Source organism: Corvus hawaiiensis, chromosome 6 (assembly GCF_020740725.1).
Source record: "Corvus hawaiiensis isolate bCorHaw1 chromosome 6, bCorHaw1.pri.cur, whole genome shotgun sequence".
In the NCBI taxonomy this organism is placed as follows: Eukaryota; Metazoa; Chordata; class Aves; order Passeriformes; family Corvidae; genus Corvus; species Corvus hawaiiensis.
The window spans coordinates 15,702,092-15,717,973 of NC_063218.1; the positions used below are offsets into that span (position 1 = coordinate 15,702,092).

Genomic DNA, 15,882 nt, shown 5'->3' on the forward strand with positions numbered 1-15,882 from the left:
TTTATTGAGCCTTAGATCATTCCTCAAATGAGGGAGAAATCACTGAAAATGAGTAGGGCATGAAACAAATTCATGCTGTAATGTAAAGAAATGCTTTTCCCGAAGAGAAAATTAAAGAAGAACTAAATGAGTCAATGTGCTATGCATTGTGTATGGTGATTTTATGTGATGTTTGTTATAGAAATAAGGAATTTATTTTTTTCACCCATTCCACATCTGTTCCCCCCACCCCTGAGCTTGCAATTTATAGAGGCTGCGTACAGAGCAAAGGAGCAAATTAATCTCTTGTGCAATCCATCTTTAGTCAGCAAAATGATACCACATATGAATGTGATTCTAAACAGTGGGCACATCCCACTGAAAAGAACACAGTCAACGTGTCCTTAACATGGAAAGGTAAAAGTGTAATAAACAGTAAAATCTACTTCTGTAAAACCCAATCATCATGTGGAATTTCTTTGACTATTCCTCCATTATTTCTACTACTATACATGTTCATCAAGAATTGTTTGTCCTAAAAAATTCAGCTGCAAGGAGAGCAGACAAACTGGGAAGTATTTTTAAAGTTATTTTAAAATAGTAGATGGTGACAACCAACCTAAAAGCTCCAGAAATCAACGGGCATTTTTGTCACGGTTGTATCAGCATTCTCTTAGCAGCCCAAATTCATTGCATATGCTCTGTGTTAAGCTAGAAAGATTATTCTCCACCATGTACTTCTGTGATTGATGTTAAACCTTGTACAATGGAGTCTCAGTGTAGGAGGCAGAAAGGAGACTCAGCATGCAAAATATTCAAAGAAATTTTTGAACACGCTCTTCAGAAAGGTTTTTAACCAGTCTGTTTAGTTTTAGGATAAATCTTGCAGAGATCTGCACACAGTGGGTGGGAGTTTCCTTCTTTCCATCTGCCACACTAAATACAGGGTGTGTTGTTTTGCTTTTTTATCCATCTTCTTTCTTAGTATCAGCAAGCATATAAACTTATACTGGTTCAACAATAGCACTCGGTCTTTGACCCACAGTTTAAACTCCCCAGTTACAGGGGTTTAGAATGTGAATTTGACCTTGATGAGTATCAGAACTCCGTCCACTTAAATTTAGATCAAGTCCAGGCATTAATTTCTCATACCCTTTTAGTTCTGAAGCTGATCAGATCCCAGATCATGAAGGACAAAGCCATTTGTATAGGTCTGTGTATCAGATATGAGTATCACTTCTGCCCCATGAGGTTCAGCATTATCAACAAGAGGATTTTGGTTCAGTCCCACTCTGAACATGAAATAAAAGAAAGGGAGTTGCTCGATTGTGCAATTGCTGCCCTGATTTCTGATCTGCTCTCATAGTTGCTAAGTATAAAGCTTTTTCAGTAAGCCCAGGAACATCACTGCTCCTGAGTGTGAAGAATTTATCACACAGGACATGTCAGCTGTACTGTTTAGAAACATGAAGACCATGGAGTGCTATAAAGATGCTTTCTTTAAACAGCACATTCTAAATCTATCCTGACCAAGTGAACTTCTGATCAAAAAGAAACATATCTCATTACAGCACTTGGTAGTTACAGCTGAAAGAGAAAATATTCAGATCAAGTCCAACTTTCTTGCTTTAACAGCTTAAAGGTTCACAGTACTTAAGCAAAAGCTGTCTTGTCATAAATAATCTTACTTAAATGCAATTTAAGTGTTGCACAAATAATCCATCATAACAGCCTGATGTGGGAACAGAGACACATTTCAGAGGTATCTATAGTGACTCTTTGAACATATTTTCCCACTGCTCAATACAATGAGACCAAATTTCATTTATTAATCTTCAAACAAGAAGTCCTACTGGCTGCTGTAAGTTTCTTCAACAGTCTAAATGAGGAGGGAAACAGATCTGCTCTTGAAATTTTCAAAAGCAAGCAGGAGGTTTTCAAGTTTGCTGTGAACAGGTGTTCCACTAAAAATTATTTCTGTCTATGTGTCTCTCCTTCTTATAAACAGGGTCAAGAAAATTTTGATGCATCTCAGGCTCTTTGACTGTTAGAACGAACTGTTCTCATTCTGTCAAGTTTAAATTCTTGCTTCTCAACTTGTATATATCATAGGAGTATATGTACAAATATATGAGTAAATTGTATTTTGTTAATGTTTCCTCCTCAAATAAGGCAAACAGCGTTATTTCCAAACTACCTTCTGACAGCAAGGACAATCTTTCGAGATATAAATCAGGAAGCTATGCACAAAAATGCAATTTTAACTGCATTCTTCTGGATGTGAAAACTAGTGCCAGCCAAAACCAGCAGATAGAAATCCCCTCTTCGCGGTCAAAAGCCATTTTAAAAACAATTTGGAAATATGAATCCACTAGGCAGCACTGTGGAATGTACATTATTCCTAATAAAGTCTCACATTTTTTCCTATCTTTTTTAGCAAGACAAGAGGTAGTATTTCCTGTTCATAATGTATTTTGCATCCACGTGGTATTTAGTACTATATATTATTACTAATATTAGACTAAGTCAAAAACCTTGAGTCAGAACAATCCTGATGTGGTGTTGCCATGAAAATCCAGATCTGTATACAAACTTTGTGTCTACTCCTATTGTTCTAAGGGACTGAACCAGAACCCAAAACAGCTGAACTACAGCACAGTAAGAATCCAGTTCTGCTTGTCTGGCTCATCACTCTGGGATTCTGAGGCACCAGGACTGTCAAGGAGGTCATGATTATACACATCTAAAACGCTACAGGTCAGAAACTCCTTTCTTCACAAGTTCAGCATGTCTGTGCATTCAGCTAAGTCTTAGGAGGGCCAAGCAAATGCATAATCAACCAAGTTTATTCTAGAATCAGCCACTCAATAAGGGGCTTAACTGGGCAAATTGGGCAACAGCCACTGAAGAGATTTGTTCATACCATCTTTTTCTTAAATTATGCTCTGACTCTTTTTGGCTGACCATTGACCCATTAAATCTGGAAACCAATACAAAGCCAATCAATATCTCCTACAATTCTTTAGCTCTTTTTTCTTCAAGAGCATTAGTCAAAACTTACCTCAATAACGTCTGAGAAAAGTATTTCAGAGTATTTGCAATGTCAGTTCCAGAGGGCACAGGGTATATGTTGTGGAGAACCCGGTTGTGGTACTCTTGAAGGTAACGGATTTTGGAAGCAACTACATAAAAGACAAAAAGACAAACACAGAAACTTTCATTTAGGTTTTTTGCAGACTTTGACAGAGTCATGTCTGTTTCTTCCTTTTCCTTTTTTTTTTTTTTTAATTTAAGTGTTAAACTCAACAAACAGAAAAATCTCTCTGTTCTTTCTGTTCTGACTGAATAAATTGTAAGAGTACCAGGGAGAACACATGGAAGTGAATTTCTGCATCTGTATTAGGCAAACAGTGCTAGCAAATTAAAAAATATATATTACCACTCTGTACTTCTTCCATGTCTCCAAGCATCTCAAGATTCATTTATAATGAATGAGTCATTGGATCACAGGAGGTTCATGTGAGACAGATAAGTGTTTCTACAGCCAAAGCAGAGATATCAGCTAAGACAGAGAGACCTGGTTTGATTTACTGTAGGCCATACATTTACTTTATGCAATAAACTAAAGACATGAAAAGAGCAATGTGTCTGCTGTTTATTTGTCTTAGGAAGTGTGATCAACCAGATGAGGGGATTTCAAAGAGCAGTAGCAGGTGTACACCTTCACTCAAACCATTTTTTGTTGTATTACAAGTAACAGTAGGTTTACTTTCTAATGGGATCCCTGTTCAGTATTGGGAAAAAAGTGATCACCCACCCTAGTTGCATTGCCTTACATTGCCTATACAGCACAAGACAGTCTCATGTAGAGACACCTACACACACCCAACACTCTGTGCTCCACTCAGATTAATCAACTCTGCTGAGAGACAGAGTGCATTGGCTGTGACAGAGGGCTGCTCAGCTGCACTGGACTGAAGACACAGCCTCATGAAAGCACAGCTGCCTGGGAACTCTTCATCATGGTAAAAGTGCACCAAGACTGTAACAGGCAGTTAAAAGGGGAGATGCTTCTGAATTCTTTCAGCCCTTGAGCATATGGATTATAACAGTGTTTCACTACACCAAGATACACCTTGCTCCCCTACAGGGCTCCTTCAGTGTGGAAGATAAATCATGCTTCCTAAACAATCAATTAGTCAACACTTTGTTTTATTCTCATGGTCAAGTGGCATTTATTAAGGTATGAATACCATTAAATCCTCCACTGAACAAAGGTACTAACTGCCTGAGAGACATCACTATGCCTCTCACTGCTGAGATATCTGAACAGTTCATGAACATTCTGATTTTCTCCTGTGCCACTGGCAAGTTGAATGAGATGGGGTGACATTGTATCCATATTAGAGAAAAAGACTGATGGACAGACACCAAGAGCAAAATGTCTGCAAATACTGTTGGAGGCTCAGCTTAAGATACTGAAAGCCATTTTGCCAGTATAGGTAACAGTACACACTGGACTTTCATATCCAGGAAACAAAAGATTCAGTGAGTAGTTAGCCACACAACAAATGAGGTTATCTATCAATTATCAGTCAATTATCCATAAAATGAGGAACTCCCAAAAAATCATCAAATGAAGAATACTGTTTTCTTGAATGCATGACAAGATATCCAGCCTTGCAGCACCCAATCAAGGTCATTCTTTAACTCATTTCGTGCTGTAAGGACTGCACTCCCCAGTTCCTGCAGCAAGTGAAGCTTCTACAGACAGAAGTCTCCCTCGTGATATTACCTGGCTTCATCACAAGGAGAAAGCCCATCATGTGGCTGAAGGGCTGGGGCTTATATGAAAACAGCAAGCAAAAATGCAACCAGGGACACTGCCATAATGCATATGCAAAAGTAATACACTAAAAATGCATAAGCATCTTTAGTTATTTTTCCTCATCTTTAAGTCTTTTACCTCACAAATTTATTCTAAGGTCACATTAATGAATAATTAAAAAACAATCACATTACTTTTTCCCCTCCCCCTCAAACAACTGAAAAGACAAATTTCATCACTCAGACTCAGATTGCCTCAGGATAGCTGGGAGCAAGATCAGAGCCTTTCAGGCCACCACATAGGCCTGTGGCACATAAACTGTGCTTTTCAGGAGGTTATCCCATGTGAGAGCAGCCATAACCAGCTTCCTATACAGCCCCCAAACCACTGGGGTAGTAACATCTGGGCAGGATGTGTTTCACTCCACATTACAGAGGTTGACTTGCACTGCCCAAGACTGCTTTCCCCTTCCCATCTCACACTTCATTCTTTCTGCCCACTAATCTCAGTTTTAGTCCCAGATTTGCAGGCCATCTCATCAGATTATTTAAAAGGTAGGCATTTGCTTTAACTGTCAAAAAAGCTAATTTGGTTTAATTTCTAGATTAAGAAAGCAATGACTTCCTAAACGTATTTTGTGATGTTACTTTCTCTTGTCAGGTGAAAAAAAAATGAAACCAAGTATACTTGTAAAGGACACAGACTATGTGTCACAGTACCCAACTAAGAACAATTCGCAGCAAGGTGCACAGATTACTGTGGCTGCCATGGTTTACTGTCAGATATCTGTAAATTAAATGGATGAACAAAATGCCAAAGATGATTACAGAATTCAGACCTAGATGTATTTCAGAGAGCTGTGTGCTTCCCTACAGTTACTAACTTTCAATACAGAGCATAGGGCTATCTAGAATCACTTATAATCACTTTATTTTAAAGATGGAAATCCATTTATTTCTATTAATTGCCATTGTGCAATTGTATCAGGCAAAATATCAAAAGAGAAAACTTATTTATAAAGCCTAAATATTAACACTAGCTTTAGGCTAAAGTTTTCAGCCTCACTTCTCAGTTCTGCTTCCCAAAATTCTATCCATTTCAGCACAGACTCCCAGAACACAAAGAAAATTCTGAAGGAAAGCCCTAGAGCAAAAACTTTCCCAGCTTTTGAGTTACAGGAAGTGTGTGAATGACCCAATTTTCTGAGTTTCTGAGTACCTGAAGACACACTTCAAAAAGTGATGTCACCCTGTGGAAGTACTTGGCCACTGTCACAGGGTCATCCTAAAAAACAAATAGGTATCTCTCTAGGATCTACACAGACTTCACTAAACTCCTCAGCCCTTGTGTAAGCATTGACTGAACCAAGAGTGAAACCATTAGGAGTCCTCAAAGCTTTGGCTTTGGCTGCTCCACTGTTCTGGAGGGGAATAGAGCAGGCATCAGACATTCCCAGGACATTACTTACCACAACTAAATACCAATTACTGCTATTTAAGGTGAAAAAGAATTCATTTTCTTTGAATACAACAGAACACGTGAGGCATGCTGCAAAGAGTCAAATGATGAAAGCCACTGTTGATACGTCTAGCATGGGATACAAGATGTGTGTGGTTACAAAAAAGGGAAGCTTCTCCAGTCGACTTCCCAGACTGACACCATTTTACCTGTTGTTCATACAACCTGCCCAAGAGCTGTGGTATTCATGTTTAGACCAGCACATCTTCTGTTCTGTTCAGTGTGATTCCTCAGTCGTAGTGTTTCACTGGTAAACTGAGATTCATGTCTTGAGTCCTTCTCAAGACATTCTGGTTCTTGCCTGTCACTCAGTGAGGGCAGAAGCAACAACAGCGACAGCTGGGGTTTGACTGGTAGTGATGTATGCACACCAACACATCCTTGTCAGAGTCCATTGCTCAAAAATTGCAGGTGAGGGAATCTTGAAGTTATGTAAAGACATTTGGTAATGCCGTAAGAACTAGTCAGGGATGTAGCCTTGATAAACAAAATACATTCAGCAGGTTAGAATGCAAAGGATATGGCCATTAACCAAATACTCTTCCTGGAGTATCATGAAAAGGAACATTAGGAGGCAAAAAGATCTGAAATCTGGACCCCAAGTAAATCTTAAAATAGAGAGCAACAGAGACATGGCAGGCCTAGATGCAGTATCTTGAAAAGTACAAATGGATGAAAAGAAAAAGCAGCCAAGGATAAAATAGGAAAGAGAAGCTCAAACAACAGACCAAAAGCATTAGGAATGGAGGAACAGAGAAAGCAGAATAGAAGAGGAAGATAATGCCATAGCCAGGGCTGGGGAAAAAAGCAGCACAAATCCTTCCACATGGCAGTGTGAAGGAAGTGTAATTAATGTATAAGTATCACATGAAAGAAGAAACAGTTACAGAACCCAAGTGGAAGGTGAGGAAGGTAGCAACAACAGAACACTACAGATCCAAACACTGCACAATTCAGGGCTTCTGCACAGTCGGAACATTGTGTCTCTATTTATGAGGCTAGAACTGCACCTCTACAGCAATAAATTAACATCTGCATAATATTTTTAAAGCAAGATCATCCATCATTATAAATAAGCAGTAAACCCTAAAGTAAAAAAATACAGGTATTCTTTTTGTTAGACCAGTTCAGCATAGACATCTACAAACACAAGGATCCTCCTCAGTGACCCGGAGGAAGAAGAGAGGAAGTCTCAGCATGTGAAGTGTCAAATCATATCACGTCATCATGACAAACATCAATCCTACCTCCTGGTCACAGACTGCCTGTTCATAACCATGACACTGTATCAAGCTAGAAAGTAGCTTTGACATGGGTGATGAGCTTGACTACCCTGAGTATTTTCTTTTCAGCCTCCCATCGGGGCTCTTGCAGACACACCAAGGTGTCATGAGCAACAACACTGGGGAGCACTTCCATGGCCCAGATGCTGGTATCCCAACCACCATGTCATCTAATCATGCTCTAATCAGATCTAGCCAACATGGTGGTTAGAACACCCGTGACCAAGCAGAGGCACGCTGGCCGCGGGCAGGCGGATGGCAGCACCTGGGGGAATCCTGCTGGGACACTGGCCACTGTGGCAAGCAGCCTGTGGGCAAGACACAAACACCCAGCCTACATTCACCCTAAAGGTGAGCGGCACGGGCACGAACGACAGCACGACTCTTGTCGCTCTATCTCACTGCAAGACCACCTGCAAGGTGGCAACGCGTGCGTCACCCCTGCTCTCGCAGGTGGCTGCATCCTTTGGGACAGGACGCAGCGCTGGCAGACGGGGCAGGCTGGACCGCTCCCGCCGTGGGGCGGGGGGCCAAGCCGGAGGTCTCAATATTAACTCTCATCCCCGATCCCTCGTTTCCCCGGTCGGGTCCCCGGCTCCGCCTGTGCACAAACACGCCGCCGCCCCGAGCGGGTCGCCCGGCCAGCGAGGGGGTCCGGGGGCTGCGGCCACCCAGCACCGGCGGCGGCTCCGACAGAAAGAGCCAGAACGCCGGCAGCCCCCTCCCCCTGCACCGCCTGCTCGCGGCCGCCGCAGAGCGCGGCAGGAGCCCGGGCAGCGCGGCCCCGCCGGGGCGGCGGGCGGGCGGCGGAGGGGCAGCGCCATCGGCGGGACGGCGCCCCGGCCCCGCTCCCCTCCCCTCCCCTCCCCTCGGACAGACCCCGGCCCGGCGCCCGCCCGGCCCCCACTCACACTGCTCCGCCTTGGTGGACATGCTGCCGCCCCTCTCTGCCCCTCGGCGCCGCGGAGCGCCGGCCCCCGGCCGCGGTGTCGCTGCCGGTGCCGGTGTCGCTGCCGCTGCCGGTGCCGCAGGGCTGCGGGCCGGGGAGCGGCGGGCGGGCGGGACCGGGCGGGAGCGCGCTTAAAGGAGCAGCGCGCCTGGCGACCGCGGCAAACAGCATCCTCGGGAGGGACGGGGTGAGAGGTGGGACGGGGAACATGGGACGCCATGGGACGGGGAACATGGGACGCCATGGGATGCTATGGGATGGCATGGGGAGGGGGAGGCCGGCTGGCCCCGGGGCGATCCTGAGACACCCACGCCAGCGGGGCTGTGGCCCCGCCGAGCTTGTCACAGCGTCGAGTTGAGAGCTGCCGAGCCGGAAAATCTTGATAAGCTTCGGCGGTACTCCCGGGACCGCTAGGGTGGCCGGGGCTGCGGAGGAGCTGGCGGTGCCCTCGCCCGGCCCCGCGGGAGTGCACTGAGCGAAGACAGCGCTGGTGGCACTGCCAGGGGTTGTGCTGTGTTCTCCGTGTGATCCTTGGCATGGAACAGGACGGTTGTTCCCTTGAGTACTTCTCCCCTCAAGCCCTGGGCTCCAGCTGTGTGCCCCAGGCGGGCGGGCGGGCAAGTCAGGTGCCTCTGCCCGGGTTTCCCCACCTGTTTCTATAGTGCACCAAGCACCTCGGAACCGCCGTGCCTTTCCCGAGGAAAGCTAGGAGTTTCTTCTCCAAAACTTTCCAAACCAGTTTTTTAGATCCTCACACCTCTGAAAAAGCTATGTGGAAGGAGCAGTATTTCATCAGCCAGGGCATGGGAGTCTTGATGTTTACACACAAAAAAGTCCATTGCAACACACTCTCCTCAAAATTCTGGGCTGTGTAAGATGAGTAGGCCTGTACCAGTCAAAGAGAACTGTGCTGTGGAGATGGAGGAAAATAGGTATGTTTTGTTATTCATCATACAAGGCAGTGCCTCCAAATTACTGCTGCCCTGGTTTGAGGACAAAGCATATTTGGTGCCAGGAACTGTGGTGAAGGGGCAGATGCTGTTCACTGGCATTTAACTGGTTGGCTTTTTTTCTGAAAGCAATTTTCTAAAAATACTCCACGGGCAATGTTTCTTCAACACTTAATTAGGTACAAAACAGAGCTCTTACTGGAAGCCATAGTTCTTTCCACACTCCCTGCTGCTTGTGAGCCCCAAAGAGAGAGCGAAGCCAACTTATACCACTGTTTTCTCTTTTACATTCAAATATTTGAGAGTAAACATTTGAGTTTTTTCTCTTATTAGAAGCTTTATTTAGTAAAGTGCCCAGAGAGGTCTTGTGGTGCTACAAATCCTACTTCCCCCAACCCTATGTCTCACAACATGGAGCATAAGTGATGAAAATACAGACAAATGGCTTTCAGGCTTCATTGAAATAAGATATTGAAGACAGGTTTCATCTTTGAATTTCTGTCTGTTGATGCAACAAATCAATCTGAACTGCTTTATTGCTCATTTCAGAACAATAGGGAACTCTCTGCACCGAGGGGAACTGAGCTTCCATAAGTATCTTTAAAATACACCAAGTGTTCACATACCAGAGTGGTGAGCTTATTAAAAACACTCAAGTTGATAAAGCAGGAGTACACTGAGAAAATATTAATTCCATTTCTCATGTAAAATTTCTTCTTTAGTTTAAGTGCCTGAAAATTGCAACTATGTCTGCATTTACGGAACAAGGTCCTGCACAGATCAGCATGTAGTTCAGGTACATGGTAAACAATTTATTGCTTATGACTCCTTCTGCATTGTCTAAACAATGTCTAAGCCCTAAATAAATTCCATACAAGTCATCTGTTGTTCAGTCAAACAATTTAATAGTTGCCTAGTTTGTTAATTCAAGTATAAAGACTCACACTTTAAATTGTGAACAAATGTCATTAAGGAGCAAATATAGGAATGTGGTACTCTGGGAATTAATTTCTCAAGTCTCTGGGCTGAATCAAAGGCATAATTTCTCAGCAAGATCCTCATGAATGTGCCTAATAAAATGGGTACAATGCTCCACAGGAAACCTTTTTAAGCAGCTAAGGTTTATGTCCATATGTTTTTTGCCTCTGCACACACTCAGTTAAGAGAACACAGAAAAGCTGCATGCATCTTAAAGCCCACAAATCATTAATGAAAGAACATGTTTTTAACATTAAATGAATAGGGAGTGAAAAATTTACATACCAACTGATGCAAACCGAAAGAATAAATGCTACTTTCTGAGTTTATGAGTGGAAATTTCACAGAATCATGGAATCTCCATGATTTTCAAGGGTGGAAAGAATATCTGGAGCTTGTCTACTCTAACTTCCCTGCTCAAAGCAAGGTGAGCTAGAGCAAATTGCTCAGGGCCATGTGCAGTCAGGTTTCAAATATCTGCAAGGATGAAGACCCCACGAATTCTCTAACCAACCTGTTCAACAGTTTGGCCATCCTCACAGCAGAAAGTCTTTTCTTATGTTTAAGTGGAAAATCTTGTATTTCAGTTTGTGCCAATTGCCTGTGGTCCTATCACTGAGCTCCACTGAGAAAAGTCTGGTTCCATCTCCTTAGTCCCTGTCTTAAGGTATTTGTACACATTGACAAGATCCACTCCCCACCCCAAACCTTTTGACTTTGGGGCTAAACAGACCCAGTTCTCTCAGCATCTGTTATATGACAGGTGCTCCAGTCTCCTCATCACTTAGCCTTTCCCTTGACTTACTCTAGTATATTCATGTCTTTCTTGTACTGGTGAGTCCAGAACCAGACACAGCACTCCAGTTGGGTCTAACCAGTGCCAAATAGAGGAGTATAAACACCTCCCTTGACCAGCTGGCCATGCTCTTCCTACTGCAGCCCAGGATCCTGTTGGCCTTCTTGCCATGAAGGCTCATTGCTGGCTCACGGTCAGCTTGGTGTCTACCAGGACCCCCATGTCACTCTTTGCAGAGCTGCTTGTCAGCTGCTCAGCCCCAGCCTGTACTGGTGCTTAGTTATTCCCTCGGATGTGCATGACTTGGATTTTCACCTGTTGAACTTCAGGAGACTCCTGTTGGCCCATGTCTCCAAGCTCTCAAGACACGTTTGAAGGGCAGCAAAACCGTCAGCTTCTGGTGTATCAACTGCTGCCCCAAGTTTTGTATCATCTGCAGAGGGTGTCCCATCATGGGGGTTACTGGCACAGACATGAAACAGCACTGGCCCACGGTTGACCCCTGTAGTGCAGCACTGGCAACTGGTTTCCAGCAGGACTTTTTGCCCCTGATCACAACCCTTTGAGCCTGGCAGTTTGTCTGGCCACTTTTCAATTCACATCATTGTCACCTTGCCTAGTTCATATTTCATCAGTTTGTCTTTGCCAGTGTTATGGGAGGCATTGATGAAAGTCTTGCTAAAGATAAACTTTCACTGCTTTCTCCTCATACACGGAGTCAGTAATTTTGTTGCAGAAGGCTATCAGGTTGGTCAGGCATAATTTTCCCTTCATAAATGCACAGTGACTCCTCCAAATAATCTTTCTGTCCTTAATGTATTTGAAAGTTGTTTAGAGGATGATTTGCTCCATCATCTTCCCATGGATCAAGGTGAAGATAAATGACCTATAATTTCCTGGATACCGCCTTGAAAATAGGAGTGACATTTGCTTTCGTCTGCTTCTCAGGACTCTTCCAGTTGCTTTGGCCTTTTTAAAGATAATAAAAATCAGTCTTAAAGTGTCATTGGACAACTCCCTCAGCACTTGTGTATGCATCCTGTCATGTCCCATGGACTTGTGTATTTCTGGTTGTTTCAAAATGTGGCTTTTGCAGGATAAGATAGATAAGGTTTGGAAGGGATGTGGAGCATATTGTTTCTGTGCATTGTGCTGGTTTTTAACTAAATTTTGCCTGCCTAAGAATGTGCATTGTAGTTACAACATAATTCAAGAATAAATTAATGAAATATCCTCTAAGGAGAAAAGAAGTCATCAAGAACAGAAGTCACTATATATGTGATTGTTGCCACTTTGAATTACATTTTCAAGTATTCAGCTCCAAAAAGACAAAATCTAGTATTGCCCCTTTTTTTTAATCTCCAAGCATTAACAAATCTACTTTTAGAAAGGTAATCCTTTCTGAAAAATACAAATCCTAAGCCCTCCTACCTTGAATCATGTACAGAAAATTTATTAAACTGTTTATAAATTGAAGTGAATGTATACATGGATAAAAATAAATCAATGTATCAGTTTACAGGGATATATATCTGCACATTGGTATCCAGACGTGCACTGTTACCAAATCTCAAAACATTCTCATGGTGTTTTCCTTAAAGGCGCAGCTTCCAGAGTCATGTAATTACAGGGGTCTTTATTTGAATTTTAAATAAAAGTTTGTTCTTGCCCAACATATTCAAAGACTCCAATGCAATATAAACAATGATTGAAACAAATTAGGATTTCAATGCCTAAATGAGAGGCAAGGACCTAAGTGCTCTGTAAGTTTTATCAAAACACAAACCAAAACCATCTAACTTTCGATTTCATTTATTTTAAGCCAATGCCTCAATTTTTTGAAACTTCCTCACCATTTTTGGCAAGAGATTATCAATAACTGCATTGTGATAGGGATATTAAAAACTGCAGTAGAGGTCGGAACATGTTTGAATGTTTGACTCAAATTCTCAAATTCTTGCTCTAATCACTACAAGCCTATCTGAATTGAAGGCTGTGTCATGGAAGGAGGCAAGGGAGAGCAGAATCTGCTTGATGAGCCAATGGTAATTCCAATAAGAAAAGCCAAACATAGAGTGAACTCGATCAGGAGAAGGCAAGTTTCTCTGGCCCTCAGGATTTTTCAATCCACATGGTGCTTTCTGGATACTTGCAAGGCTAAACTAATGCCAATGAAAGGGTCTTGGTATGGAACTGGAGCCCCTGAACAGCTCCTGCATAGGGACCAACCTCCTCTCTGTCAGATTCAAACAGCAGATGGAGTCCCTCAGGCTCAGATGAGTGTATTTGACAGCAATAGTTATACCATATTAAATTAGTCTCTAAATCTTTGCTCTAGGTAAGCATTAATCCTCATGAATGAATGTAAAATATATAATCACTTGAGGAAAAAGTCTATCTGGGATTAAACTGAACAGTTAGACTTAGATAGGCTACAGCATGTATCCTGGTTGACACAGGATGATTTCTAGAGCAGTTCCTTTGGGCTCTGACACCTGGATTAACCAGCATGAGCCAAGAGACAGGGAACAGGGAAAGCACCTCTTCTTGCCCACAGAAAATCATGTCTGCACAAAAGTAATACAATACTACTGACAGCTTTATAGTCTTGTGCAGGGAAATAATTTCTTCTGTGGTGAAGATATGCAATCTTGGCCTCTGTGCTGAGACTTAAAAATGCAAGGAAAACTTAGTTTAGTGGCACTATCACACAGCACTGTGTACAGAAAAAAAACATCAACCAGACCTTTCTCCAGTGGGAGGGCAGGAAAGTAACTATTCTGAGAAGGAAAGTGTGGGGTATAGTAGGAGAGAAATTTGGACAGGGTAGAGAATTAGAATAGAATAGAGAACAAGTTGGCAGTAATGGCAGAAGTGATCGTGATGTGACCAGAAGCTTGGCTGAAGCCACCGACCCATATCAGTTATGCCATCTGGCATGTGACAAATTCATTTCAGTCATCTCTGGCTTGGGCTGCTTTAAAGTGAGAGATGGAGCACTAAAGGGCTCTGTGGCTCATTGCTAGTACTGTGTTTCCAACAGGGTATCCAGCTTGTGATGTTGATATTTGTTCTTTCTTTCCCCAATTTAGAATAATTAAGACTTCAGGGGGAAAAAAATGTCGTTAAGAAATACAGTGGTTATTTGATTGTACTTACAAAACTGTAATTTTCCTCTTATTCTGATAATTACATCAACTCAGTCTGTGGATGTTTGCTTTATTATTACATTTGTCAGTATCTGTCACTGTAAAAATCTCTGATAAATGCCCTCAATTTCTCTTCTAAAGTAATGTCATTAGCCTCTAAGTGAACAAAATACTTAATTTGTTGCCATAGCAGTGGAGTTTGAGAAATACATGGTGACCTGCATAAAGAATTAGCACAAATTTGATAAGCATATACTAGGACTATTATAAAATCAGAGATTGGATATACTGCTCTAAGAGGCACAGTCTTTGTGACAGCTATCATGCCAATTTTGTGAAAATCAGCACCACCCTGGCTGAATTATATCTCCCCCGCAAAAGGCTGGGTCTTTTCTTACCTTTAATATCAGACTTGTGCAGAATTGACTATACCACCTACCTACATGGCTAAAATAAAAGCACATTGTAGTGGTAGTAATGCTTTAGGAATCAGAATGACAAGTGTCAAAATACTGCCTTCTTAAACTTATCACAGTATCATGGCCTAAAGGCAAAGAAATGAACAGAGAAATCAAGAAAAGCAGATATTTAGTTTGCTTTAGTATTTCTACACTCAAGTAAAAACATTTGTAAAATGTCTCTGCTGGGCAAAAACAGAAAGCAAAAGAAGGCATGAGAATTTCCACAAGGAAGTGAGGAGAAGGCATGCGACGCTCAATGCTGCTGCGGTCCTTGGTGTTGTACCACACCTGTACCATGTTGGCCACCCATGGCAGGGTCAAGACCTGGCTCAGTAACAATTAAAACTGGCTGACCTTGCTCCTGCATTTGAAGGCTGCCTCCTTAGAAGCCAGCGAGCTGTGTAGTCTCTCCTCCAAACTGGTTTGCTCCACATAGGAATCCAGGAGCTACATAAGATGAAATGAAGGGTGGACTACCAGAGACTGGAACCTTGGAAACAGAAAGTGAACAAAATTGATGGAACTGGGACACTCTTAACACAGCCTGTAGGAAAGCTGCTGCACTTTACATGGGAATGTATTTTTCTCATCTGCAGATCCTTACAAATTGTCCTATCTATTGCAAATTCAGGCCTACTGACAATTGCATAGTATTCCCCAACTATTTTTTGCAGACCCAGAGTGTTTACGGACTATAAGCTGAATACTATTGGGCCTCTTAATTTAAGTGTAAGCTTATCTAGAGCATCCATTCTTAAGAAGAGACAACAGAGTGGCTGAAAGACACTTCTACTTACTCAGAACTATGAGTATTTTAGCTTAATTGTACACTGCAGCACATAACTATAATCACAAAGCATGTAAATATTACAAAGTTTAGCTCAATAAAAGATCTTCTGTCTTATCTGGAATGGCTGCTACTTGTGTTCCCATGAAAGAACAGGCTTCAGCCACTTACCCTTAGCAATATATGTGTTACCTGTGCTACTAC

The 15,882-nt window shown here is 42.5% G+C and overlaps 1 protein-coding gene across 12 annotated transcripts in view; it reads right to left on the reverse strand.

Annotated features, from left to right (window-relative positions):
• The window catches only part of UNC79 (unc-79 homolog, NALCN channel complex subunit), a 107,529-nt gene extending 98,893 nt beyond the window's left edge, over positions 1-8,636 (reverse strand). For 6 of the 12 annotated variants that reach the window (XM_048307074.1, XM_048307076.1, XM_048307073.1 and 3 more), the window contains exon 1: positions 3,041-3,260. In XM_048307074.1, coding sequence (XP_048163031.1) covers positions 3,041-3,231 — 191 coding nt within the window. In that variant the 5' untranslated portion in view covers positions 3,232-3,260. Of the gene's footprint in view, positions 1-3,040; positions 3,348-6,474; positions 8,235-8,519 lie in introns of those variants that run through there. The other 6 variants (XM_048307079.1, XM_048307069.1, XM_048307068.1 and 3 more) reach the window with 4 other exon arrangements.
• Positions 8,637-15,882: the final 7,246 nt, after the last annotated feature.